Source organism: Neodiprion pinetum, chromosome 3 (assembly GCF_021155775.2).
Source record: "Neodiprion pinetum isolate iyNeoPine1 chromosome 3, iyNeoPine1.2, whole genome shotgun sequence".
Classification (NCBI taxonomy): Eukaryota; Metazoa; Arthropoda; class Insecta; order Hymenoptera; family Diprionidae; genus Neodiprion; species Neodiprion pinetum.
The window spans coordinates 27896562-27924003 of NC_060234.1; the positions used below are offsets into that span (position 1 = coordinate 27896562).

At 40.0% G+C, this 27442-nt stretch overlaps 1 protein-coding gene across 8 annotated transcripts in view; it reads right to left on the reverse strand.

The window, feature by feature from the left end:
• The window catches only part of bi (T-box transcription factor bifid), an 88300-nt gene extending 60996 nt beyond the window's left edge, over nt 1–27304 (reverse strand). For 6 of the 8 annotated variants that reach the window (XM_069134308.1, XM_046616214.2, XM_046616213.2 and 3 more), the window contains exons 1-3: nt 24851–27304; nt 22249–22314; nt 17531–17861 (exon numbers count right to left, since the gene is read on the reverse strand). In XM_069134308.1, the coding sequence (XP_068990409.1) occupies nt 17531–17861; nt 22249–22314; nt 24851–25538 (1085 nt within the window). In that variant the 5' untranslated portion in view covers nt 25539–27304. The remainder of the gene's footprint in view (nt 1–17530; nt 17862–22248; nt 22315–24850) is intronic. The other 2 variants (XM_069134307.1, XM_046616216.2) reach the window with 1 other exon arrangement.
• Nucleotides 27305–27442: the final 138 nt, after the last annotated feature.

A 27442-nucleotide genomic window follows, 5' to 3' on the forward strand; every position in this document is an offset into this window, starting at 1 on the left:
TCCTCCTCGGGGACCCCTGCGGCGCGTTGCGTCGAGTCGCCTCGTCGCGTCTCTCGTAGACGTCGCCGCGCGCGGTCGACACAGAAATTTCAGAGTTGCGTCCCCCGGTCGTCCTTTTCTCATTCTTTCTCTTTGCTTTTTATTTTCTCTTCCCCTCCACCTATTTCATTTTTTTTTTTTTTTTTTTTCTTTTTACTATTTCTATTCATTTTTCATAGTGCGTGTCCCTCGTCCTCTCGTCTTATTGTCTCTATGTCTCTTTGTCCCCGAAAAACCGACCGCCCTTTGTTTTAAGTCGGGGAAGGAACGGAAGCGCGGCGAGGGGGGCGAGAGGGGGGGTTGGGGGGGGAGGGGGTGAGGGGCGGGGGGGGGGGGGGGCTCGCTTAAACCGAAATTACACGATTGGCTGCACTCTCGCGGTCGAGAGAAAGATGGAGGATAAAAAAAAAAGATGGCAAATTCGTACGGAGAAAGAAGACGAAGAAAGGGATAGAGAAGGAAAAAAGAACAGAAAAAAACTCCGGACCACCGTCAAACGCGACGCGATGACCAACGGCTGTACGGACAAGGAAAAGTCAGGAACGCGATATATATTTAAAAAAAAAAGAAGGTTCCGTACGTATGTGTATTGTGTACAAAAAAAATATATATTTTCCAAATCTTTCATATCAAATGTAAAACCTGAAATGGACAAAGCATCACGCAAACCAAAAAGTGTAATAGATCCAGGTACACACTAAACACACACACACACACAGCCACGACTTTGTACGCATATGTAAATGTTATGCGTGTGTGTGTGTGTAAGATAGGTGGGTAGGATAATTACGGTAGAAGATTCAATGTAGCTGTTGACCTTTGTGGGAATTACAGCCAACCGGAGGCTACGCTATTTAAGGTTATACTATCGTAACGCGCGTGTATATGTTACATCCATATGTGTGTGGATTGCGTATATAATATAGACGGCAATTACGTTCCCTCACCTTACATACCTAGGATACAACGTCTGGATGTGTATAATATCGAGCTACAGACTCGAGGGAGATATATTCTCACACCTGAGATGCTGCCTAACAAGTACGTCACTGTATAGACACGTATGACCACGTATGTGTGTAACGTGTGTGTGTGTGTCCGTGGACACAAAGAAATTTATCGTAAAACAAAATACAGAAGAAAAACTATCAATTGGGTTAAAGGCTAGAATTCCAACTACGCGTTTGGACAGTTTGAAAAAACTTTATTTGTGCAGGTAATTCATCTCGAATGTAAAACATTATTACACTGTACTAATGTTATTAATTCGTTTCGCTAATCACCCGTAAAATAGGTAATTTCCGTCAAATTGTCGAGTGGGATGAGATACAAAAAAAAAAAAAGGTGTTCGCTTGAAATTTATTTTTACCGATTTCGAAACGGAATAGACGGAGCTTCTGCTATATATATGTATAATAGGTAGCGTACCTAAGTTTGGCTGGCGCCACTCGTTATTTATACGAGGATAGGAAGGAGAGCCGAGAGGTAAGCGAGGGCTGAAGGGGGTCGACGGGCCTTAGGGCCCCGTACCCGAGGTCTCTCGAAGGCGGGAGCCGCCCACTAAATTATTATTTGTTTCTCGAAGGACTATAAACGCCGGGCTGCAGGCTTGCCTCTCCTGCAGGACAGAGCTGCGGTCTTCTCGTCGTGCCTCATCTCTCTGTCTGCGTCCTCTGTCCGAGAGTGCCATACCTTATATCTCGCGTTTATGTGTGCAGCTAAGGTAGAAATTTCTGTCCCGAGGCTCAGGGAGAATGGAACATGTATACGTGTAGTATACACGGTAGTATACATATACAGGTAGAGGAGACGAGAGCCAGGTGATATAATGACCGTCCTTCGTTTTTCCATACGCCAACTTTCAACGATATTTCACCTGGGATATAATCTACATCTGGAGGTTACAACTTCTTTCGAAAGAATTTATACACTGTTTTCCCATTTGTTTTTTTTTCACTCAGAAAATTATTTGGGCCTGATGAGCAAAATTTGGTCCTGGCTACGAGATTTCAGGGTTCATACACATCCGACCAAACATTATTTCCACACAACCGAAAAGTTTGGTTGATTTTATAGAGCGCGGATAAGGAAACGTTTTAGTAATGTCTGAGAAAAGGTTTGGTACCACAATTCCATAAATTCTGTTGCGATTGAGAAATCAGATCTACAAAGTAAAATCATCTTGTAAAGACTAAAAAATGATCGATTAGTTGTAATTTATGCTATACATGAGTTATGTGCCACATCAAACGATGAAAAAGAAATATACCGTTGTGAATTGACATGCTTATTCAATGGTATTAGACCACGAATGATTTAATTATGCTGATTATAGTAGACAGATACCTGGAGCCCCTCCTAATGACTGCTCATCTCCCTTCTCTTACGAGAAAGGATTTTTAACGCGCTACATAGAATACTTTGCCACCTGAACAAAAAATTCTGTAGATTTACGATGCAACATATTATTTAATAGCGGTAATCAAACAGTAACTCTCATGATTTCGTGAACTTGATCAATCTTCATCCACCGAATAAACTCAGTAGAGTAGGTGTCCGAAGCGATTTAGTTGAATCTACTAGAGATTTGATAATACCATGAGAACAGTATTATTACATTAAATTAAAATCGAGATTTCGTATCCATAAGTATTATTTCATTCAATTACATTTTTTTTTGCGATTTCCAAACAATTATTTCATCAATTTTGGTACTGACAACAAAATTCTGCGTTCCGAAGATAAAGTTTTCTACAATATGCTTCAACAAATCGATTATCTTAAAATGGCAAAAAGTTTTCTCTGAGTGTACGATATCGTAAAAATTTTCTTATTCGTCATACCAACACTCCTAACAGCATGAATAAAAAAAAACTTCATTAACTGAACGGAATAGTATTACAATTCGACTTAATTTTACGAAAATTATAAATTCCAGTATACCGAACGCTTGTGTACCTAATTTAATTTCACGTTCAGATGTATCGACTAGACTATATATTTTCGGAACGAAACATGGAATAAATGGAATCCGGTGACAGGTCACGAGACAGTTATTTCTGATTAAGTCGAATCGACAGATTTGTTTTTTCTGTTTTATTTGCAATCTCGAATATTATCACGTAATTACTGCTTATGCCGTGCGAAAGCTCAAATATATGATTTGAATTATTAATGCGGGGTTTTTGTTTTATTTGTTTGGGCATGTATATGAAAGTTGGAGAAAATGAAAGTTTTCCTCATTAATCTACCGCGAAACTTTTGAGGGACGAGTGTTTGTAGTTTGAAATTCTTGAACGTACTGCACTTTCACTGCAACGATGCTAACCAATAATAATAAAACCTAGTTATATCAATAAATGAGAACTTTCTGTCGATAAAATTATTTTAACCTGTTCCTCAGCATGTGCAAACGATTCTTCAAGAGATTTAAAAAAAAAAAAAACAATCACTTAGAATCTCCACTAATCCATACGATATCGTTACGTAAAATTGTAATTTTCCATCAAGCAAGAATGAATTGGAAACAATCATAACGCAGCAGCTGATGAACTTGACGCGAATTTTCTTCTTCGGAAGTGCAAAATCACAGAATTGAACATACCGATGACCACGCGTCGACACTTTAAGAAATGGAGTGCAGACGTTAAAGTTCGAAAGCCTGCACGGAGAAGGAGACGTGGAGAGATGGGGTCCGAGAAAAGGAGGCCATACAGAAACCGAGGTTGAAATTCGTATCAAAAAATGGATCTCGGGATGTTAAAAAGGGAGAGTAGTTTTAGCGCCTCGACTCGCGAATGCAGCCGAGGAGCGTCCTAAGCCGAACTCCTGAGGGCTAAGCTCTGCACGGTCGCATACATAACGAAAGGTAAATCCACAGGCCGTCTCTATTCCGCGGTGAAAACGCCGCTGCGATGAATGAACCCACGCGGTATAATGAATGAACTGGTAAAGAATGTACCGCGAGCCGCGTTGGTGTCGAGGTTTCGCGTACATACGTTAGGGGTACGATGCACAATTTCACCGTGTGCTGTCCCTCCGCCTCACAGGCGCCTGTTTCACCGTTGGAAATGAAAACTCGAGCGGAACAGTCAATTCGCAATATATGTATATATATAATATATACGTATATGTATATGTATGAAACTATCACGCGGGTGTGAGAAGGTGCGATTTGCACCGCATGCTGCGCCCTATTCAACAGGGACGAGTCGCCTCTGCATGGCCCATGGGTTATAACGACGACGATGGAGAAGGAAAACAGACTATATAAGAGGCTGCTGCACTTTCTATTTGCACGCCCCCGACACCCTTTTCTATTTGCATTCAGAAATTGGCTGCTTCCACCAGCTCGCTCGCCTCGACACTCCTCGAATTCGTCAACGTTTAAGGGGAACCCGATGCTCCGTGCACCCGCGTCATTGCCCGAAAATTTTTAGCCCCGTCTTTTTTTAATCCAAAATTTGTATTGAAATGACAAGTGGATGGGCGAAGAGCAATTTCCTCGTCTTCACCATTTTCGCAGTGATTCGGTTATACTGTATAATGAGAGAAACTCGCGAGACGTCGTCAAGAAATCAAAACTTGAACCATAAAAAAATTCAATTTCATTCAAGTAAAAGAGTATACCTTTTATACCTAATTCCAAAAATTGTACACTTTTTATTGCGGGTTGTCGAAATTTCGTAATACTTTTCACAAAATAAACTCAGAGACGGAATCGTCGGCGAAAAATTGCAATCAACACACCTTTGGAAGCCTGTATTTGCGAATACGTGTGATGTATTTATTCTGATGGTTTAATACGCTATGTAGGCTACAAAAACTGCCAGACCTTGGTTCTCAAGTGACAGTGGTTAAAGGGGAGCCCCCTGGCAACGATATCTTCAAGAGGCCATTACTCCGCCATTATAGACACGACTTGATTGGCTTTCACACGAAACTACAGGTCGCGGATTATTACTACAAACGTCCTACTCGCTTCAGTATCGTTTGTGGTTGTTTGTAGTACCATTTTTCTTCGTTTGTAGTTCCTGCAAAATTCACTACAAACGTCCGACGAGCTTCAGAATCGTTTGTAGTGGTTTTGGACGGTATTAGTAGGATTATATTGTATACGCCGTTAAAAAACTGTATTTGAAACGAGTGATTGGCTACTTTACTATTATCCAGTAATTCGCGTATTGTAATGAGATAAATCAGATTTAATTCAAATAAATTCATTGCGATCAAAGATGATTTATTTCGGCAAAATAGATCAAATCTGATTTATTTCGCGCTAATACGCGGATTACTGGATATACTCGAGTAACCAAATACTTGTTTCAAATACATTATTTCAACGGCGTATACAATATAAACCTACTAATACTGTGCAAGGGCTACCTACTGATTCAAGACTATTAGAAACAAATTCCATTATAAACAGCTACAAAAGGGAACCAACACTACCACAAATGACGACAAACGAAACGAAGTTACTACAATCGAAAAAAACAAAACAAAGTTATTCAGAGCAAAAAAAATTGTTCTACAATCAACTACAAGCGATTCTGAAGCGAGACGGATGTTTGTAGTAAATTTGGAGGAACTACAAACGAAAAAAATGGTACTACAAACAACTTCAAACGTTTCCGAAGCAAGTTGGACGTTTGTAGTAAATTTTGGAGGAATTTTAAACGAAAGAAATTGTACCACAAACAACTACAAAAGATTCCGAAACATTAGTTGACAGCAGGGCCACAGAAATTCTGGCTAAAAAAAAAAAGAAAAAAAAAACGTATCTTTTTTTCCTTTTTACTACAAACGAAAATGTCTTCACTACAATCAACTACAAACGATTCTGTACGGAAATCTACCGATAAATTCGATTTTTTTCAAAATGGGGTGCTCACATTTTTTCAACCCCTTATATTTTTTTTTTTTTTGCACTACTGCAAACGAAATCATTGTTACTAGAAACAACTACCTACAAAAAACCTACAAGAATCAACAAAAAATAGTTAGGTTTTTTCAAGTCGGGTGCTAGGTTCACATAGGTCAAAAACTATCATGTTTTATTAATTCACATTATACCTGTGCGGAAATAAAGGAGATAAAATACGATAAAATGACCTGGATAAAACCGCACAACTCGGTCTTCGAAATATGGAAAATGAAGCTTAGGACTATTTGTAGAATATTTTCAGGTTGATCGTCCAGAAGCAAAATTTTTTTTCAATAATTTAGCCAGAGTCTGCAATTATGTTTTCAGTTTCAAAAGTCGGTTTTTTCTATTCATATTTATAATCATACCGTACTATAAGTTATATAAATGACGTAAAGAAAAATCAGTCGTGATAATTGGAGGGTAATTAAATCTACTGCACAAATTTGACGTTACAAGCCACAGATTCATTTAGACACCCATATACATATATATATAATATATATATATATATATATATATATATATATATATATATATATATATATATATATATATTGTATATGTACCTACATAACGTGAATATATGTATCAGACATTGGAAACGTGGAGGCCATACATAGTGCATACACAGGCAGAGGTATAACCGCTAATTTCGCGTATCGGAGTTGATTATTTGCCCGGAGGCGGCGATGCCACACCGCGTGGTTGACACGCTAAAGAGCCAAGATGCTGTTATACCCTACAAGGTATAATCCACAAGTATAAGGTATAAGGTATTCCAACTCGATTCGATCGTAATTTTTTTTCTGCTATTTGTCGAATAATTTTTCTTCGTTTTAAATTATTAATTATTTCCAAGAAATTGGAGAGAAAAAGAAAAAAACTCGTCGATAAGTATCATGTTATATATTTTCGCAGTTGAGAAAAATATTCTAACAATTGGTTATGCATTTTTTCAGCTTACATAAATCGATTTGTTGCACACGAAATTTCAATGGCATCTGGAGTGCGTAAATTCTGAATTATTATACCTTGAAGAATTTTTTTCGTATAGAACATGAGAAATACTGAAATTATTAAAACCAAGAGAAGTGTGCGTGTGAAAAATTCTTAAACGAATAAAAAAAGAAAATTTGGCGTAACAGTCGAATTGTAATATCACCCGATTTATACACGAATACTCCAGTACTTGCATATTGCGGTGAAATGACATGAATAGTGTTGAAAATATACAGAGAAAGAAAAAAAATTTACTGAAAAAAAAAACGGTTGGAGGGAAACTATTTGTACGAAAAAAAAGGACAGACCAAAAAAATGGTGATAAATAATGAAATAAAAATAAAACAATAAAAAAAAAGTAAAAAAACCAGTAAATACAAAATCGAAACGATGGATTTAGTTCCAAGCGAAATACTGACTCAAGAACTTCGAGCATGTTTAATATTAAGAATTTCGAAAAGTCAAGCTAATAGACGCCAGAAAAAATAGGGAATACACTGGGATACGGAGTGTTTCAAGTACGTACGTGCGTGCGTGCGTGTGTGTGTGTGTGTGTGGGGGTACGATATGAGAAATATTTAAAATAATGTATTCCGAATGGAGCTAAGGTGGATAGGTAGGTGGTACATGCATATGCCAGGAGTGTGCGAGAGGGTCGAGAGAGCCGGCAAATGGGTGCGATGAAGACGTGACGTGACGGGTATGAGTGAGATAATGAAAGGGTTGGCGGTATGTGCATCTGGGTCCTGCTCACTCTCGCGAGAAGAATCCCAAGATGCCCCGGAGCCACGTTTACCCGCCACATGTTCGCGACCTCGTCTTCTTCTCGCTCTGATCCTCGCTGTTCGCTTTTCGCTTTTCGCTTTTCGCTTTTCGCTTTTCTGCCACGAGTTGCGAGCCTATTCAAGACTTTGTCTTCTCCTTATACTTATATACACGTGCATGTAAATGTAACGTTATGCGTAACATGTGTACAATCTTTGTTCGTATTTTAAGTGAAAAAAAGTCCAAATAAAACTGTGCGTGAAAGTAAGAACATAAAAAAATAAGGTACAAAAACGAAGGAGCGAACACTTTTATTCGGCTCCCCACAAGGTGCGGCACTCATGCTTGTGATATGTGACTATCTGAGGCTATATAAGCTTCTGCTGAATCCGCCATGTTGCGTGATTATTAATATCCTATCAAACAGAGATTTAGAGATTCATGCGTCATTGGTCGGTTCTTTTTTATAATACCACAATACGTGGGGAAGGAAATTATATCTGAGTCTCGTTACGTGCGTGTGTGGAAATCGAATGTTACGCGACGTATCGTTGCGATGGAATTAATTAAAATTGTAAAAATGATAGGAAATACGTATTTATATTCTGTCTCTAATTAACAAATTATCACTATCATAATTTATGATTATTTCATAATATGTTGTACCGATAGCTGTATGTATACGCGAATAACGAGAGATAATCTTTTGCACACTTCAAATATATGTATATATATATATATATAATAATATATATATGTATATAACTTATTGGTATCGAAAAACATAAATTTACACATCTATTTGCTATCACCAAAAATTTGTTCTTCAACGAATGCCGATTACTATGCTCATACCACCTAAATACTTGTCCGCAAATTTTGAATCGATCGGTAAATAATTTCACACCGCGATACCAAAAGACGTCTTCGATTGTAATACATATCTGTACACTTGTTTAAGGATGATATAATTATTATCGATATTAGGTACCCAAATGAGAACCTTGCCTTACATTATTCAATTGATCGGTCGATTGGTTGATTGATTGACTGATTGCCGACAGAAGCTGACAGAAAATATCGGTAACGAATAACAATTGACGAGAAGAAATTTGCAGAGTTTTCGCACCCTGCATGACTGTAATGATATCTCCGGATAATTCGTAATGATACAGGTTCGCATACGTTTACACACGCCTGTACGAAGCGAACTTGTATTACAGGGTTTTTCCCTCCGTTTCATTCCATTATACCTTTTTCCCCCTGTCGGTTTTATTAAAACCCGATTAGCACCGGCTCGCCACCAATTGTTATCTCTACGCATACCCGAGCTACAGCCGAGGCAGACTGATATGCCACTTTGCATAGGTATTGTTTTCCGGAGCGCGCCTCGCGTCAAGCACGCGAATTCGCGATTGTACATCGCGCGGGGTTTCAGTCGTTTCAGACCACCCGAGCTGCACGCGAACACCCTGGGAACTCGGTTGCCTCATCGCTCTACCTACTTATAAGGTACGCACAACGGCAGGGGTATAATAATAACAATAATAACAATAACGGTAATAACAATAATACGCCTGAAGCGTACGGAGGTTTACACCAATTTTCGATGTTTGCCATTGTCATTTGGGAGCTTATCGGGCCCCAAAGTCACGCGATTTCTTTTAACGGAGGCCAGTTTTCGTCTAAAACGATACCAGAAGATCGGGCAGCTGTAACAGCATCAAATTTTTTGAATACGAAACACGGCGCACACAGAATTTAGAGATTATACCTAATAGGTGATTTTTTCAGTCATGTTTAATGCATGAAAAACAGCGTATAATTTGCTGGTATATAAATTTATACACTGGGTGAAAACGATTTAGGGTAACTATTATACGACGCAGTGTTCATAATGAAAAATGTTCCACTTACAATTAGCTGAGTGAGAGGCTTGAATTCCGGCACGAATCAGCTGTTGCAACCTGTTGTACTTTGCAATTACACAATCCAACACGGAGACATATAGTTACGTGTTTCAGGGTGTTTCGTCCGGAAGCAAAGATTGTTTCTCTTCATTCTGCGTAGAAAACTTATTTTACGTAGTGGAAAATAAATCCTCACTGTCTGATATGTAGCTGAAATCCGATTTCAGTCAAACGGTTCGAAGATTGCAATGATCGGAAAGCCTCGGTCAAAGATAATTTTTAAATGTCTTCAGTTGCTAAATTAATGACTCAACATTAAAGAAAATCGTACAACACCTTTCCAGAGAATTTGATTTTCCGTAAATTGCTTCCCGGATTAAATCGTCCGTATCATTAAAAGCAACTCAATGGTAAAATAAATTCCAAACTTGCCGGTGAGACAGAAAGAAAAAAAAAACGCATCTTCTACGTAGTAACTCATCGTGAAATAATTCAAGTTCTGTTACACTATTTTGATATTTCACGAAGTAGTTTGACTGCAAGCCAATATTCAGTGATAGTTTAATCAGCAAACAGCATCCGAAGAGACTCGATAACCGTTTGCTTCTACTCGCAAATTCGGTGCTCAAAAATCGACTCTACCTTAATACATTTCGGAAAAATATTGGCGCGCGCGAGACGTCGACGAATGATTCGAAATTCGGCAGCGAAAGATCGACGAGCCGAGGCAAGGGGGTCGGCAAGACTGGCGGGGTGCTGCGGCAAGGGGGAGGGGACCGCCAAGAGGGAGGGGAGAATTTGGGCCCGAGGCCCAGTGGAGCGGAGTCGGGGATACGACTAGACGAGGCTGCGGCGCGAGGACTCGTCCTCGTCCTGCTACAGCTCGGCCCGGATACGGTGTCGTATAGGGTTTCGCATCGGGGCCGCTCGGGTAATATCTCGTTTAGAAAGATTACAGGTTCGAAGAGGCTGCCAATGTATAAAACAAACATCGTTAAAACCAACCCTATACTTAGGTGGCCCTTGCGTTATTTACTCCCGGGTTATGTGCCGGGTTATTTACCCAGTTATTTACCTCGTCGAGCTGCAAGGGCGAGGCGATGCACGTACGTATATTTCGACGCGAGACGATTTAACCTCTCCCTCCCTTCGCCCGGCAGAGCGCGCCATAAAGCGATATGTACAGCGATTCGTCTGCTCGCTGTAACGTCGCGAGCGCGCAGGCGCGCAAGCGTTACGAGCGATTCGCTCCTGCGTCTGTGTGCGCGCGCGCTTCTCTCCCTCCCTCCCGCCCTCCACACCCTTTGCGATACGACGGATGATGATATTGAGATGTAGACCACACCGGTCACCGCCGCGCCGGAGCAGATGCTGAATGCCGAGATACGGAATATGTAATTATCGGTTATTATTATGCTCCCTTCATGATGGATATACGTGTGCCCGAGACTCGACTCGACTCGACTCGAATCCGCTCGACGCGACTATTGATTTATAGATACAAATTGATTTATACCGGAGCCCGGGTTTGCATATTAAGCGGTATCCCGTACGCGGTTACGCGCCAAGCACAGGTGCACGTATACGAGATACAACTCTATATCAGGTACACGTGTAAGTATGCGTTAGGTTAGATATGAAGCTCCGCATTATTATTACAGCATTGCTTTACCTACTACTAGATGCACCGGAGATACTTTTGCGCTGTTGAAAATTTTTAGAGGAAAGAAATCTCGATCCGGTTTATTATCTTCTTTCTGCGATATCGTTTACGATGAAAAAGAAATAAATAAATAAATACATTTCGGTTAAACGAAACAGAAAGTATAATACCACGTTGCGCCGGCAGATGGCGCCGTCTGTCAATGCGTCCGCTATCTTTCTCGCGAGAAGAACAACTACAAAATATAAACCCCCGTTGTCTCGGTACACAATTCAAATGATTCAGAAGCTATCGGACAAATATTGAAAATTGAAAATATTCGTTCGAATTTGAATAAAATTTCTCGTTCAATTCAACCAAATAGTCACTCAACAATTATTATGCTGCAGCAGGAATTAATAGTACACCGCAGGCTAATTGTTATAAATGTAAATTATATCATCTTGTGGTATGGAAATTTCAATTCGAACTTCAACGATAAATCCTCATCTCGAGCAAACACGTAACGTCGTTACATTTCCTAATATAAATCGCATATAATTAGGTACATTTTTACGAGAGGCAGATATTTCGTTGCATATTTGCGGCAAAATTCTAACTTGTCGAATTATGGGCGCTAAGTACATGTCTGGTTACAGTAGATCATTATTAGAGATATTAACGTTACTCCAGCTGATTTCACTACCGTCAGCTACACACTGAAATGACCAAACAAAGCCTTGTAATCAGGTACAAGAAAACCTGCAGGATTGCACGGAGACTTATGTGGAACGAGAAATAAACAAGACGAAAGAAAAACAGATCGTCAAATATTTGCCTTGTTATTAATTATCTTTTCTTTTAATTCGAAACATTATTTCAAGTGTATAATCTGAATAAAATTATATTTCCAGGATTTCCTCGTATCACTGTAAAAAACATGCGGTGTGGACTTGTCCAGAATATTTTTTACGTCAATTTAATACTACTTATCGTCAATCTAAAAATACCTTACGTTCAAGTTCCGAATTGACCAGGAAAATTTTTCAACAGCAGTCCACACCGTTCATATTTTTGGTCAATTTTAACACCGTCAATATTTTACAGTGATGAGCTGAAACAACGACACTAACGAACGCAAGTGTTTGGACAATTAGAAACAAGCAATAAGTATACCTACGCGGGTATACGTATAAGATAATTGTATAATTAGAAATAAAGTTACGGGTGCCACGAGGCTAACACCAGCGCCACACTACCGCAAGAGTAGGAGAGCGACGTAACCGCGGAAGAAGAAACGTCAATAGAAAATTGTACGAGGTATAGAAATGTGGGTAGGCGGCAAGTACACGGACACGCAGCCGGGGCTTTTACACCACCGTCCGCGACGCGAATCCTGCACCAGGGTCGAAGCTTTGCACACTGCACGCGTGACGCGGCGCGGGGCTACTAGGGCTAATTACCATAGGCGGTCGGAGGTGGATTCGCGACCCTTGGGACGCGGGGGAGAGCGACGGAGATGAGGCGACGGCATTTTGCCCTCGCCAACAGCCCGAGAAGGGAAGGACGGAGAATCGGGCCCCCGAGCAACGTCGCGAGGAGTGAAAAGCGCGAGGAAAAGCTGCGGGGGGCGAGAGAGAGAGAGAGAGCGAGAAGGGAGGAACAGGGGGCGAGGCTCGATAGGGGGGTGAGAAAGAGAGGAGAGGACGGGTCGAGACGATTCTTTCAACGCGTGCTCATGACGCGGGCATATATATATAACGTGTGAATGTGTGACGTTCGATCAGGGTGAACTAAATCCCGCGCTGCTGCATCATGCTCAGGTCGCTGCACATCGCTCCTGTACGTTTCAGGATTATTGGGGATAAGGTATGTGGAATTACAGGCGGAAATTTTTGTACGGATAATAATACTGTATTGATAAAATTAATACACGCACGATTATATTTAACCTTTCGTCTGCACACCCCCCGATACGACCCGTTGACTGGAAATGGGGTCAATCCGACCTGAGATAATATTCGGCCTTGAATATCTCAGCAGCTATAAACTTTTCGGAAAAAAATGTAGAGACACTTTTTGTAATGAATTGATTAAAATTTGGGCCTGTGCGGTCAGATTTGCAAAGATGAATAATGTAACCGACGGAAAACATGATTGAAAGTTTAGCGTAATGCTCAGCGCTGTTTAAGTACAAAGAAAAATTTCGGACAAAATGACCGTACGTGAACGTGAGACGAAGGGTTAAACGTGAAGTAGAAAAACCTTTGGATTAAAACAAAAAAAACTGTACCGTTTGTATATTTTCTAGAAAAAAACAACATAATTCTTCACAATTTTTTGTACGCGATTAAAGTGGAAACGATTTTTAGTCAACCCTGAAATTTTGGCAGTTGAGTGTTTGCTGAAGCCGTAAAGTTGTCAGTTGCCGTGACAATTAAATTAGCGCAATGCAACTTGAAATTTTTAGTGTCATTTGGCTATAGGTGGCAATCGTCACCGTCCACTATTGTCATACCTACACAAAGTGTTGATTAGAGTATATAGAACATCGGTGCATTATGCTTGCAATAATCAAGATGGACTCTCTTCAAGTAGAGAGCTAATTATATAACCTAGATATATTGCTAATAAATATGTTCCACAAGATTCATCCGATAACTTGAAAAATTAAATTCTTAACTCATTGCACTTTGAATATTTAAAAACTGATTTTCAGGATTCATTTTACGTATTCAAAGACGATAAAGTCCCGATTACTCTGTGCCGAGATTTTAAGGCAAAATATGATTATAGATGAGCATTAAGTGCAATTCTCGTTGTTTCAGATGCTGGATTATTAACTTGAAAATTTTCCTTCTATATCCACGCGTCAAACGTTCTTAATTGGCTTTTATATACCTGTTCAAAACGGCGAAACCCGAGAATACGTAGAACGAATGTAGGTAATCCGTCAGCTGGTTATGGTTTCACGGCTCTTAATTCTACTGATTTGTAAACCGAATCAACGCTTCGAAGAACGCGTGGAGAACACGGAATTGGATGAATTAAAAAGAATTGACTTGATTGAGTTAAAAGTAAAAATTTGGAACGGGAACGCGGAAATTTTGTACAATGCATCACGCGTCAAACGGCAGTAAAAAGACACGATCATCGAGCCCAAAGTCTCCAAAGAGTAGAACTCGCTTCTACTTACTTGGCCGTAAAGACGTTGTATGCGGCATGTACGAGTACATTGTAGACGTAGGCGGTTCACGCACATAACACACGAAGAGTGAGCCGGGTGGGCGTAGACAGGTATTAATTAATCGTCTGACACGTTGTACAGCAGAGTGTGTTGTGTAAGAATAATTGATTGCCGCTATACCTCACATAATGGGATTTATGCAAGAGAGTTATTTGCCGGTAAACAGTAAAATTGCACCGTAAGGTGATTTTTCAATTTCCGCAAAGAGCCAATGGCCAGCCAAATTCACACGATTGGTTATATTTAAAATCACGGTAAAACTGACAGATTACTTTCGTCAAGTGAGTGAATCTGCAAACTCAAACATTGTGCAATTTTGGGGGGTTAACATATCGTGTTGTATTATATTCCGTTTGCTGCTGGAGGCGATGACAATTCGGTATTACTTTTCTAAACTTTCAGCAAAAATCGATGGTTTGTCACAAGTTGATATAGCGTGATTATTTTGTCAAACAAGTAGTGTAACATACAGCTGGTATCGTGTTTGCAAACTCCGCGCAACTCGCGATGTATATTTCCGTTCCACGTGCAGGAGAGGTTGAAGCTTGAGTGTTAAAAGAAAGAGGTAAAAACAAAAAAGTTTATCTTCCTCGCGAACGTCCGCAGAGCCTGAAGCGGGTCTCGAGTGTTGGGTGAATAAAAGTTGAGTACCTACGTAAATTTTGAAAATTTCGACTGTCGATATAGAGGAGAATACAAAGTCTATCGACTGCTGCAGCTGGTGGGCAAAAAATTGTTTTTCAACAAAAATTCAGCTGCTATCGCAGAGTGTTTTCACGTATGACAACGACTTGTACAAAATTCGATGATGCATTTTATGTATGCAGGGAACTCGTGAGGTGACGCAACGATAATATTTAGCAACAATATTTTTGCCTGGCAAAGCTGAAAAAATAGAAACGACGACGCGTAGTATATAATATATATGTATGAGTTTGAGGCACCTGATAAAATCGAACGAGGTATGATTCAGGCGTTATATTTCCATGTATATCGTGCGAAATACACTAAAGTATATTTACGGTACATAACACTGTCGGTATATAAAATTATAAATATATAATTTATAATAAATATATACCATATAAGCTTTGAAATATAGAACGCGAAGGAACGGAGAATGTAGTCAAGGCTTGCGTAATCCGTAATGTAGGTATGTGTGAAACTCTGCGTGTAATTTGATAGATTCAGATCGCAACACGTGATATTCTACAATTGATTTTGTAGGATCTCTCATATATACTGTATAAAACATGTATGTACAATGTACATACATACCGATAATTACTATACGGATTCCTCATTTTCTTCGTTTGATTTTTTGTTTCCTTTACTTTCTTTTCAATGTGGATTTATTCTAAAAGTTATACTGGCACGAGTTTATTCTCGCTGATAAATACCTTGAGTGTGAACAAAATGAAGGGTGCAAAAAATGCTCGAGTATGAAATGTAATGGCGTTCGAAATCTTCAGAGGCATGATAATTCCCTAGTAACGATAAATTAAGAAGGTAGGGTATGAACACATGGAAAAGAAACTTTTAATTGTTGTTACTGCAGCCGTCAAAACTTGTTTCGCAATATATGTATTAGGGTGGTCCTTACTTGGGGGTAGGAAAAATTTTCATTGAGACACCCCCCAGATCTGTTTGAAATCATTTAAAAAAATCTTCGTAAAATATTAAGCCTCTACGTCAACTGGAACACGTACCTCTAAGCACCGAAAGTTTTAAGTGTAAAATACATTTAGTTTTGACAACCAGCTATTTCGAATTGGATGACTTGGTATAAAATAAGGGACCGGTTTGAAACTTGGTAGAATTATTGCTTATACAATGATATGAACAATCCCAGAAAATTTCAAAAATTTTCAATTTTTATTTCCATATAGAAGCCTAATAAAAGTGAGGCTTTTAATCTTATATAAAAAGAAATATATTATAAAATTATGGTACAATTTTAACATTTTCACGGTTTGTTCCTGTCATTATAAGCAACAACTATGTCAAGTTTAAAATCGGTCCCTCAATTTAGGTATACCTAAGACATACAAAACGAAATAATCGCCTATAAAAACTACATGTATTTTACATTTGAAACTTTCAGAACTTAGAGGCACATGTTCCAGTTAACGTAGAGGCTTGAAACTTGACATGGATTTGTTTTTTTTTTTTTTGAATCGCTTGGAACAGATCTGGGGGGGGCGTCCTAATGAAAATTTTTCTAACTAAGGACCACCCTAAATTATGTATATACGTTGCAAGATAAGCAGGCAATTAGAGATATATAACAATTAAATTTACTCTAGAAATAATTTGTAATGAGAGTAATATTTGCTGTAACAATTAAATGAACTGTGATAATAATATTCACAGTATTGTTAGAGAATTTCTTTTGACAAACAATTTTTGACGTCAGCTACACATCCAGAAACAACAGATGCATGTGAATACGGATCACCGGTTGTAAAAAAATTTCTGATTCGAAACAAAATTATCGAGTTAGAATAAATTTTAATCGCATAGAATTAAACTTTTTTTTCCATTTTCACCAAGTAAATTATAATAATGCCTACAAGGTTAATATGCAATTAGAATCTATTTATGTCAAACGAATCAGAAAGAAATATTTTCTGATTATTTATATTACGTGCAAGGCTAGAGTGGATGTAAAAATTTATTCCCTGGATGAAGTAACAGAAGCGTCATATAACCTAGATCGGAAGACGATTAAGGGTGAAGTTAGTAACGATAAAGTGACGACAGACCGAAGTAGATTGCTCGCCGACGTGAGTTGCGGTTTCAAAAATATTGCAAAACATATTTGAGTTTAGTAAAATACGATGAGCCCCAAATCTTGAACTTAGAAAGTAACGATTTTTCACAATTAAACTAGCACATCGTCGTTGCGAATTAACGTTACGAACCTCAGCCTAAGCTATGGTAGGGGATTATAACTGGGCGATATTAAAATAAAAGAAAACAATAAATGGTCCTCTTACCGGCCGCTTTTCGTGATGACCATCTCCGTCCCGAGTTTGTAAAACCTTTCCCAAAGCTCCTTACCCTCCAAGGTGACCTTGGGGTCGTCAACGACACCGTCTTCCTCGGGGTGGTGGGGCGGTACGAGGGGGTGGTGGGGACCCGTAAGGGGGTGGTGAGGCGGGAGCGGCAGAGACGGACCCAGCATCCCCGGGGGCAGAGGATGCCTCAGGGGCCTCATCCCACCACCGGGCCCGCCCTGGTGGTGGTGGTGGTGGTGCAAGGCCGCCGCGGCCGCGGCCAACACCGCGGCGTGGGCCTCTTCGGGGGTATGGGGCCCAAGGCCCAGTCCTGAAACAAGCAGCGAAGAACGTTCTCGTCATGTCGATAGAAATTTAAAAAAGTACTTCCAGAGACCCCGTATTATACCGGGAGAATTTTCAGTTTACGTTATAACGTGATGCACAGTCCTTGAATAAGTGTGCTCATTTTTTAACTTGACCAGAAAATTTAATAGGTGCGTAACTGTTGCGAGATAATTTGACGCTGGTGCGACGATAAGTTGATGTTAGTTACACGAGGACTCATTTGAATATAAAAATACAGATTTTGTGCGACAATATTCAGAAAATATAGTTATTGGCGCCTGTAAAGTTGTTATATTGTAGCGATGGACGATTAACTAAAATTTTCTGTAACAACTAACCGCATGAGAAATGAAATTTTGCACGGTGTAATAAACCTGACGTTCCACTACCTGCAATTAGTGTCCTAATGAGTTTATGGCGCCTCAATGTCATTTTCAACGTAACAAGCTTCTCGTTAAATTGACCGCCTTGAAATATCGTGCTCATGTTGAAACATTCCTATAAATAATCTTCAACATTCGAATATAAGGTACTGAATTGATTTGTTACGGAATATGTGGTATGTCGATTTAAATTTCGTGGGTCGCGAAAAGTTCGTGAATTTGAGAATGCTAATTACTAATAGCACGTAAAGACCAGCCAATACCCAATAACGAATCCCCGCTTCACTGTTCGTGCAGCAAATCAATCAAGGCATAGGTAGGCGAAGAAACGTCTAAGCGTGCAAACTCGATGCGCAACGCAGCGAATTTAAAAATTTGAAATTGAAGATCGCGATTCGATGCGACGGCACTGGTAATACGCGGATACAATTTATAATTCGACATTAAATTTACTTTCAACGTCTGAGCACCTTTTTTAAAATAATGGCTTGTCAAAAAAAAGGGCGAATGATTAGATACGCAAACTTGAGTGAAAAAATTCGTCGGTTGGATGACAAATTCGCGAAATCAATTGCGAACATAGGCGCAAAATAGGTTTAATGTATAAAAAAATCAACAATCAATGCCTTGGGCATATGAACGCGATGTCAGACGCCATCGCAAACAAGAATTGCAAATGGTGTCTAAATACTGTCTCTGAATGTATACAGACACATGCACTTGTTCGGTACCTAAACTTTTATACTCATACCTAACGTAATTTCAATAAATGCATATTTAATTGGTTTTCCTTCCTCAATTGCGTGCCATGGTAACGAGAAGGGTCGAGAAATTCGAGGCGTGTCCGCGTGTCCCCCGCTTTTACAATATCGACGTACGATTGAAGTGCCTATGTTGTTGTCTAATAATACTCGAAAAAATAAATATGGATAAAAAAACAATTTGTGCAGTACGCACTTAAACGTTTAATTAAAAATTTACATAACTTCTAAAGACGCAGTATTAATAACTTAATCGTCAGCTTAATTAATGTGACTTGGTATATTTATATGTATATAAAACATGATGCATAAAACAACGAATATTTTTAGATTGGCAAATTATCAAGTGGGTGTATAATTTTTTAACCGTTTTCCTGCTCACGATAAAGTTGGAACATATATAATGCACATTGTGCAAAATTATCGTTGAATCATGGAATTATTACTTCGCTAAGAAAAAACTGTAGCAAATGACCACTGTCATTTGTTTTTCTCTTCAAAAGGCGTGTAACACGTTATATACTATGCATAGCAATTCAGAGCCAGTGCAAAGATTATTTCGTAATAAAAATTGAACGTCGAATTCATATCATGCAGTTAATATGATATCCCAGATTGTGAATTCGCCGAATTTATAAGTGAGAAAACAAAATTTTGTTCAATGCAGTACAATCAACAACGCAATAATATTTTGACTCGAGAACAATTTCATGTGTTTGTATAAAATGGAATTCGCGTGGGACTTTTTATAAGTTATATACCCATACTATGAATATATAAAGTATTTATTAAATAATAATGAATAAATGTTCCATTGCGATAAAAATTTTCTCTGTAAATTTACTCCACACATAGTTAATAAAACCTGCAGCATTTATAATTCAATATCTTCTTGGCGATAGTTGCTTTTTTTTTATCTGCAGAAAGTTACGTTGATATTACAAAATTATTAACCGCGTAATTATATAGTTATAAGTCAGAATGTAATCGTACTTTAATAGTCACAAACACGTTCGGTGTTAACAAACGCAAGTTAAAGCCGAAATTGACAATTCCCGCGTACCTACGCACATGTATTTATATAATAAATGTAATATATGATGTAAAATAAGGACGAAAATAATAGTTTTTTCATGATAAATATACCATGATTGCTAAGAGATTTTAATTAAAATCAATTCTGATCGCGAGTTTTTGGATTTCTAGTCAGGTAATATAATCGGGCACTTAAAAATGAGCCGCGTCATGTTGTTTATGACGCGTATAATATTCACAGCTGCGGATAATATTATACAAGAGTTGATACGAACAGCTGATCTGACGACTGAATTGCAGGTTCATAATTTATTCGCATATTACAATATGAGAGGATGAAAAAAAAATTATAATTATAATTAAAAAACCTATATGCGAATTATGATTTTAGAATCAATCTAAACCTAGAAAGCAAGAAGTTATCTCACCAGAAACAAAACGAATCACCAGTACTTTGCACTCTTGAGATATAATTTGACAGTGTTTTACTAATTACAGTGAAAATCTTGAGTATACAGCTAAGAGGTTCGTATACTCGCCATTGAGTTACACGAAATTTAAACGTACATAAACGACAGTTGGTATTCAAGAAATGTAAAAGATGTCTCGTTTCGATTATTTAAACTTGAGTAAATCTATCTATTCAGACGTGCACGTAACGTCGGACCGTGATAATAGCACGAGATGAAAAAATAGAATAAATACAAAAAGCATATGAATCAAGCACTGCACGTAAATAAAAAGGACGTGGAGCTAAAGTCGGATGATAACGAAATATTTACCCACATTTAAGCCTAATACAGGTATAATATCTACGTCGATAATCATGCAGACGACTCATGCGTATAAATAAATACATACATATACAATATATATATATATATATTTCTTTTTAGTCGCCAAATTATACGCGCTGCAGCATAAATCTGGAGATTCATACATTTGATTGCGGTTAATTTTTATCAGATCGATTTCACTTTATCAAGGTATTCAAACATTGAGCTTGACTTTTTTGCAAAATACGTCGGCATTACGGATAACCACGCATTACAGACGTTCGATTATAGGCGTATTATATAGCCGCTGCAGCACGAGGCGCGGAGGAGCCCGAATATGTAAATAAGTTGAAAAAAATCTAATTACAGGAGCAGGTTTTATCATATCGTTATAGCGTTCATTCGGTGGATTGGCAAAAATATTTTTACGTTTAAAAGATAATGTGCATGACGAGCATTTAGATCCAGCTCTTTAAAATATAATATACGCGCATATCCCCCATTTCACTTGTTGATCGTTTCTTTTTCACCTTTCTTTTTCTCGTTTCTTTCTCAAGAGCTTTGCTCCAATGTTTCAGTGTATGTGTACGTTGCACGAGCATATTGCACACCTATGCTACTGAATTTCAGGGTAAGTAAATTAAGAATCATTCGCGAGTGCGATATCAGACAGACATATGATACGCGAATAACATTAAGAAACCGGTTTTAGCGGATGATTGTTTACATTGACCGTTGTGTATATTTTTACTCACGTTATATTTTCAAATTTTTCAAATCAACTATGTATTATGATGCCGCATGGCGTATACGTTATAAGATGCTGGTGAAAATTCTCTGATCCAATCTAATGTCAATACATACAATATATAATACGAACTCTACACGTCCAGTTTAATGCCACACGGACAGTCGTAATGTAATTAACACAAATCAGCAGGGACTGCAAAAGGATCGGGTATATTTATGTATAAGTGTCGCGGTACCGTGGACGATGTAATATAATTCACGAATTGCGGTGCAGAAATGGCCGTCGCGAGGCTAAGTAACAGCGAAAAACGTTCAAGCAGTTATTTTAATGAAATAAATTGAGCGCTCGCAAACAGAAACTAAATCAGAAGCACAATTACACGCTTTTTTAATAACAGTTATTACAATTATGTATCTAGGTATTAATCTCAGTCCATTGACACGTTGGCTAAAAATATACGCGACACCTAGTCGTAATGAATCTTGTGTAATAACTAGCTGTCCAGGTTCAATTGATTCAAAATTGTGTTTAAATTCAGTGTATATATACAGATGTGTGAATAATTACAGACTATGAGTAGAAAGCGGGAGATTCGGCTGATTTAAATCGCGCCAAGTATAAGAATGGTGATAATGTGTGAAAAAATAATTGATGCATTTCTTACTCTTCCAATTTTGAGTTATAGCTGCAGCGGGCGACATCCAATCCTGATCAGAAAGCAGCCAAGAAGCTGCGTAAGGACGAGAAAAAAAAAATATCGTTTCAAAAATAATCCTATAGTAATAAGAAAAAACTATTTGAAATGTAAAAAATACACACGATATGAAAAACGCGTATACATGCAGCGTAATTCTGCAATTTTTACGAATGGTACGATCATAGAATTGTATAATTGAAGAGACGATCGTCTTTTACACAGCTGACCAGGATTTCAAAAAACGCTAATTTTCTTCCCTAATAATCTTCTGTATCTAATCGTTATTTTCCAACGTCGTAATTGCAAATCTGATGAAATTAAGCTTCTAAAAAATACTGTTAAAATTCAACTGTCACAAAAGCACACCTGCGTTATTACTTCCAAATTACTACACTGAAAGTCTGTATAATTGTTTTATAACGGTGATAAAAAACTCGAAATTTCTGTCCTTCTTTATTTGTATTAATTTCCTTGACTTTTTTTTCGTACGATCGAATTCTGTCCATATTTTTCATTGAAAATGCCTGTCACGCTCCAAGTGCAAAAAATTGCACGTTCACAACTATAATTATATTCGATGTAATATATATCTTTGCGATGCGCGATTAGGTAGAAAACGCTGCTTACGCATTACTTTATAACTATATTTTAGGAGAATTTGTACGACATACGTGTTTCTTGTCGGATTACATTTGAACGGCCGTTACCGTCGAGGTTTTGTGCCGCTAAACCGAGAACAATATGCAGAGTTATCGGTACTTTGGGCATCAATTACGCTATCTGTAAATCTATCGATGCCTTCAGCGAAGAACGAACCTGCAGGTTTGCAGGTTTCGAATATTGGACGAGAATTTTAAGAATAACGACATAATTGACTGTACTTGACATCCACATTCGTTATAATATATTCGTTTACACACCAATTCGCGTATGCGGTAGTTTTACTGACGATTGTCCAATATTATATTATACATGTATGCAAGCTATCTATTGTGACAGGTATGAATGATTAAAAATGCACACACAACGTAAATCATTGCAACAACACGTATGCGCGGAAAATTGTCTCTGTGTGTAATTAAATAGTATAACGTAAACTATTCGTAACCAAAATATGCTATAAATATTGTGAAATAATATTAAACATTCCAAATACTTGTCCCTCATTTGCCGAAGAAGAGAATTGAACGCTGCAGTTCGTGATTTATCCCCCTCGTGAACTGGACCGGAGATCTCAATAGGGCTTGAAATTCCTTCCACGCGACGAATTTTTTCACGCTTTGTCGTTTCGATGCCTGCAGCAGCGAATCGAGACAATTGCTTGTATGCGAGCGAGTGTTCTAATGATTCGGCCAAAACCTAAGACTGATAAAGTGCATTCCGAGTTTCCCGCGCGAATAATAATCGTGGGTTCGACGGATAATCTCTTGAACAGTTTCACGAAATGCATCATCAATTATCCTATTGCCCGCAAGTGAAAAGATCAGGTACGAGTCATTTCGACAATTTTACGTTTTAATTGAACTAGGTCCTATTTTACTTGATACTTGTTATTTCCATTTTTCATCCCTCATTTTCCCTACGGAACTAAGGGAAACTATTGCACAAGCTATACGTATACAAACAATTTATACAATTCCAGAAAATTGTATACCTACGAATTACGATGAATTTTTCTAGCTTCGTTAAGCAGTTTGTTTAATTCTTTTTAAATTTGTCATCTAAATCCCTTTTATGTATCTACAGCGCTTTTTTTAAGGTTAGGCCGTTTCGCGAGTCTCGTATAATATACGCGCATTTCTTCTACTAATTCTCGCAATATTGCTAAAACCGGATAACATGTATGCAGGTACATAAGATTATCAAGTATCTACTCAGTTTAAATTTTTCCTGTTCTTGAATTATCGTACGCGTTGCGCGTATAAAATAAGGACGTCGGTCTGCCTTTTATACCACAATATGCTTGACATGACAATACTTATATTGTTCCAAATTTGGCATTTTTCTATCGTTACTCGTGATTGTTTCCATTGTCTATGCATAATGTGATCGATGTCCAAGCTTTTTTCTCAACTTTAGTAACGCAACTCGCAGATTAATGGTCCAACGCACGTACCGTGAGATGCTATTCGCAATTTTTTTACCTTTCTGTATTAAATGGCGTGTGAATATTTCGCACAATACAATCAAAGAGTACCTAATTCACCGACCCTTATTGCTGTTATACCGCGCTGAGCAGTTAAAGAGAGTTATATCCGTAAAGCTGTACATTTTGTCCGAAAGAATATCGAACCGTGTTCAAAGTTGCCGGCCATAAGTAACAACTGCGTGAAAATACCTCTGAAGAATTGAAAGAATTCCCTGATTTCAACCGCACCAAACCGATTGTGAAACTTTGTACGATCCTACATTATATAGCAAGTCCTACGACTAGCGCATATTTTCGCAACAATGTACAACCGCCGCGGACCGCACGACTCGAATATCGAAAGGCCGATGAAATATCGCAAAGATTTCCCGCTTCCCCGCAATTCGTATATCCGGCACTCGGACGAAAATATGAACTTACCGGACGGAGTGAGTCCGTGGGGATTGAGATGGGGGTGATGATGGGGGCTGGAAAGAATGCTCTTTCCCTGAAGATGATGCCCGCCGTTGGGTCCGGGCGAGCTGGTGGGAGGGAGATGGGCCGCCGGATTGTAAAAACCAGCGGCGGCGAGCGCCGCGGCGCTAAAGTAGCTCGCGACCGCCGACGAGGGGTGAGAAGTTTCCCGATGACTCGGAAGCGGCGGCGGTGTTTCCGGGGCGGCAGCGGGACTTCCGGGTCCGCCGGGTGGCGGCGAGGCGCTTCCCTGAGACGAGGAGCCCCCCTGGAGGTGGGTCGGGTGGCTGGAGGCGGCGGTGAGGAGCGACGAGACGCTGAAGTCCGTTGGCCTGGGGGCCGCCGGGGCCGGCAGATGGCTTCCCAAGTGACTCGAGCTCGTCGCGGATCCGGGAATCGTCGGGAATGGCGCGTGTTGATTGAGAGCCGCGGCCGGTGCGGGGTACGCCATCCCAGGCCCCCCCACCGCCCCCCTGACACCCGTCCTGGCAGCCTCGGCCACGTTCGTCTCCAACTCTTTGCCGTCTTCTCGCGGGCCGATGTTCTCGCTTCCGGAGTCGGCCTTCTTACCCGAGATTAACCTGGGCCGAAGTAGGAGCGGAATGCTGGCGCAGTGGGTACCCCTGCTGCACGCCGAATCTTGTTCGAATCTCATTTAGGCTGGCGAGTCGCGCCGACAGCGAGATTCTTGCGCTCCTTACCTCCTTCCTTCTTTCCTTCTTCCGTCTTTCCTTCCCTTAAGCACTGCTGGCAGCTTGTCGCCTCGATGCCGATATTAAATCAACACCGCGATGATCGCGTCGCGAGTCGCGCTTCCGATGTTCCTTTCCTGCCGATGCGATATTGCGCGAATATCTCCGAATCCTTGCTGCTGCTGCTGCTGCTGCTGGTGATGATGACGACGATGATGATGACGATGACGATGATGACGATGACTGCAATTTTTCTCGATTGTAGTAACGCGACACCGTTTTTGGATTTTTATACCGATCTTTCCGAAGCTCTCCTTCATCATTTTCACACCTTTGTATAATCCTCGTCCCCCTTTTACTCTTTACAATATCCTCGGCTTTTACAGCCGGAACAATATTCATCGGTATGATGTTGTAGTAATACCATCAACACCTCACTATTTATTTATTATGCATGCGCAACGATGTATCAATACATATGAAAATCTCGGAGAACCGGGATCGGTGCACCGGCCGTTCGCTTCCGGCTCCAATCACAAACACGCGCGCACTCACAGTATTGGATTTAAAATATATGCATTATACACATATGTATAAATATGTGCATACACACACGTATATATGGATCAGTAACCCTGTCACGTAGCGACGAGCAACTCGAGGTGATAGCGCTCGTTACGACACGACGATTTTGACGATTCTATTCACTCGGCATAGACTATCTGGCACGATAGATCGTTCTCCCTCATCTATCAACCTCGCCCGTTCTTTTATCGTACACGGCACACACGAGGAGAAGGATACACGCAGGCTTCGGGGTCACCTAGCTCGTTCTTTGGAAGTATTCTTGTTCGTGGTGCGGTTTCGATTTTCGCGGGGCTACGCGACTCGAGTGCGTGGAGTTGCTACTGTCTTTGAACCAGCGTTTATTCCGACCGTGATCAGGCCTGCGAATAGTCGACGCTACGACCGCGTGACTTCGTCAGGCTCATGTAAATCTTGAGTATCAGAGTCAGTGGCATCGCGACGGATTAATACCACGTGTCGTTGCTTGAGAAAACACACACTTTTGCACTTCGACGGGTGGCCGGAAAAACAAGCCTCCTCTGTATCGGTAGGCGTACAATTTATTGCGTATAACGATCGAATCAAACACCACTGGTCGTTTTTATTACTCTTCTTCGCCAAGGTATATACTTATAATACGAAACTTGATCACACTGTATACCATAATCACCGACGTACACGACGACTGTTTCTACGCGTCTGTTTATTCACAACGATTCATCGGCGCACCAAAACTCGATTAGCCGCATATCGCGTTGGCGAAGTTTCTGCGCCGGCGATACAATATCGCGGCTTACACAGCGTCTTCGACGAACAACATCTCGACTACAGCGTATAATAAAAATCACACAAGTAAAAACACGCGCGAGATTTTTAGTCAGGTTCCGACGGCCGGCGAACCTCGGGTATTGAAAATATCGTCTCAACACGGTTGCCGAACAAAACCCGTCTCCCGAATGCAGCTGCGGGCAGCAGGAAGGGTTTCGGCTGCAGTCGCGGGTTTAAGGCTAAGGTGTTACTTGGGTGGCGCCGCGACGGTCACTGAGCAGCGCTAGGATTGACACCTCCTCTGGGGCTCACCCCCACACCTATCGAGGTGTTGGTGTGCTAAAGTCCCGGGACTATAACGTGCAAGGTATACACCGGACGCTGGTAGGCGTGAATGCTGGAGGGCAGCGACGCGCCGACTGAAACCGTCGGGGCTCCTCCTCCCCTCCCCTCGCCGCGCCGACGCCCGCAAGCTCAACGGACCAGGGCTGGAGGGGAGGACGAGTTGGCGGTGGTGGGAGGCGAGAGCCGA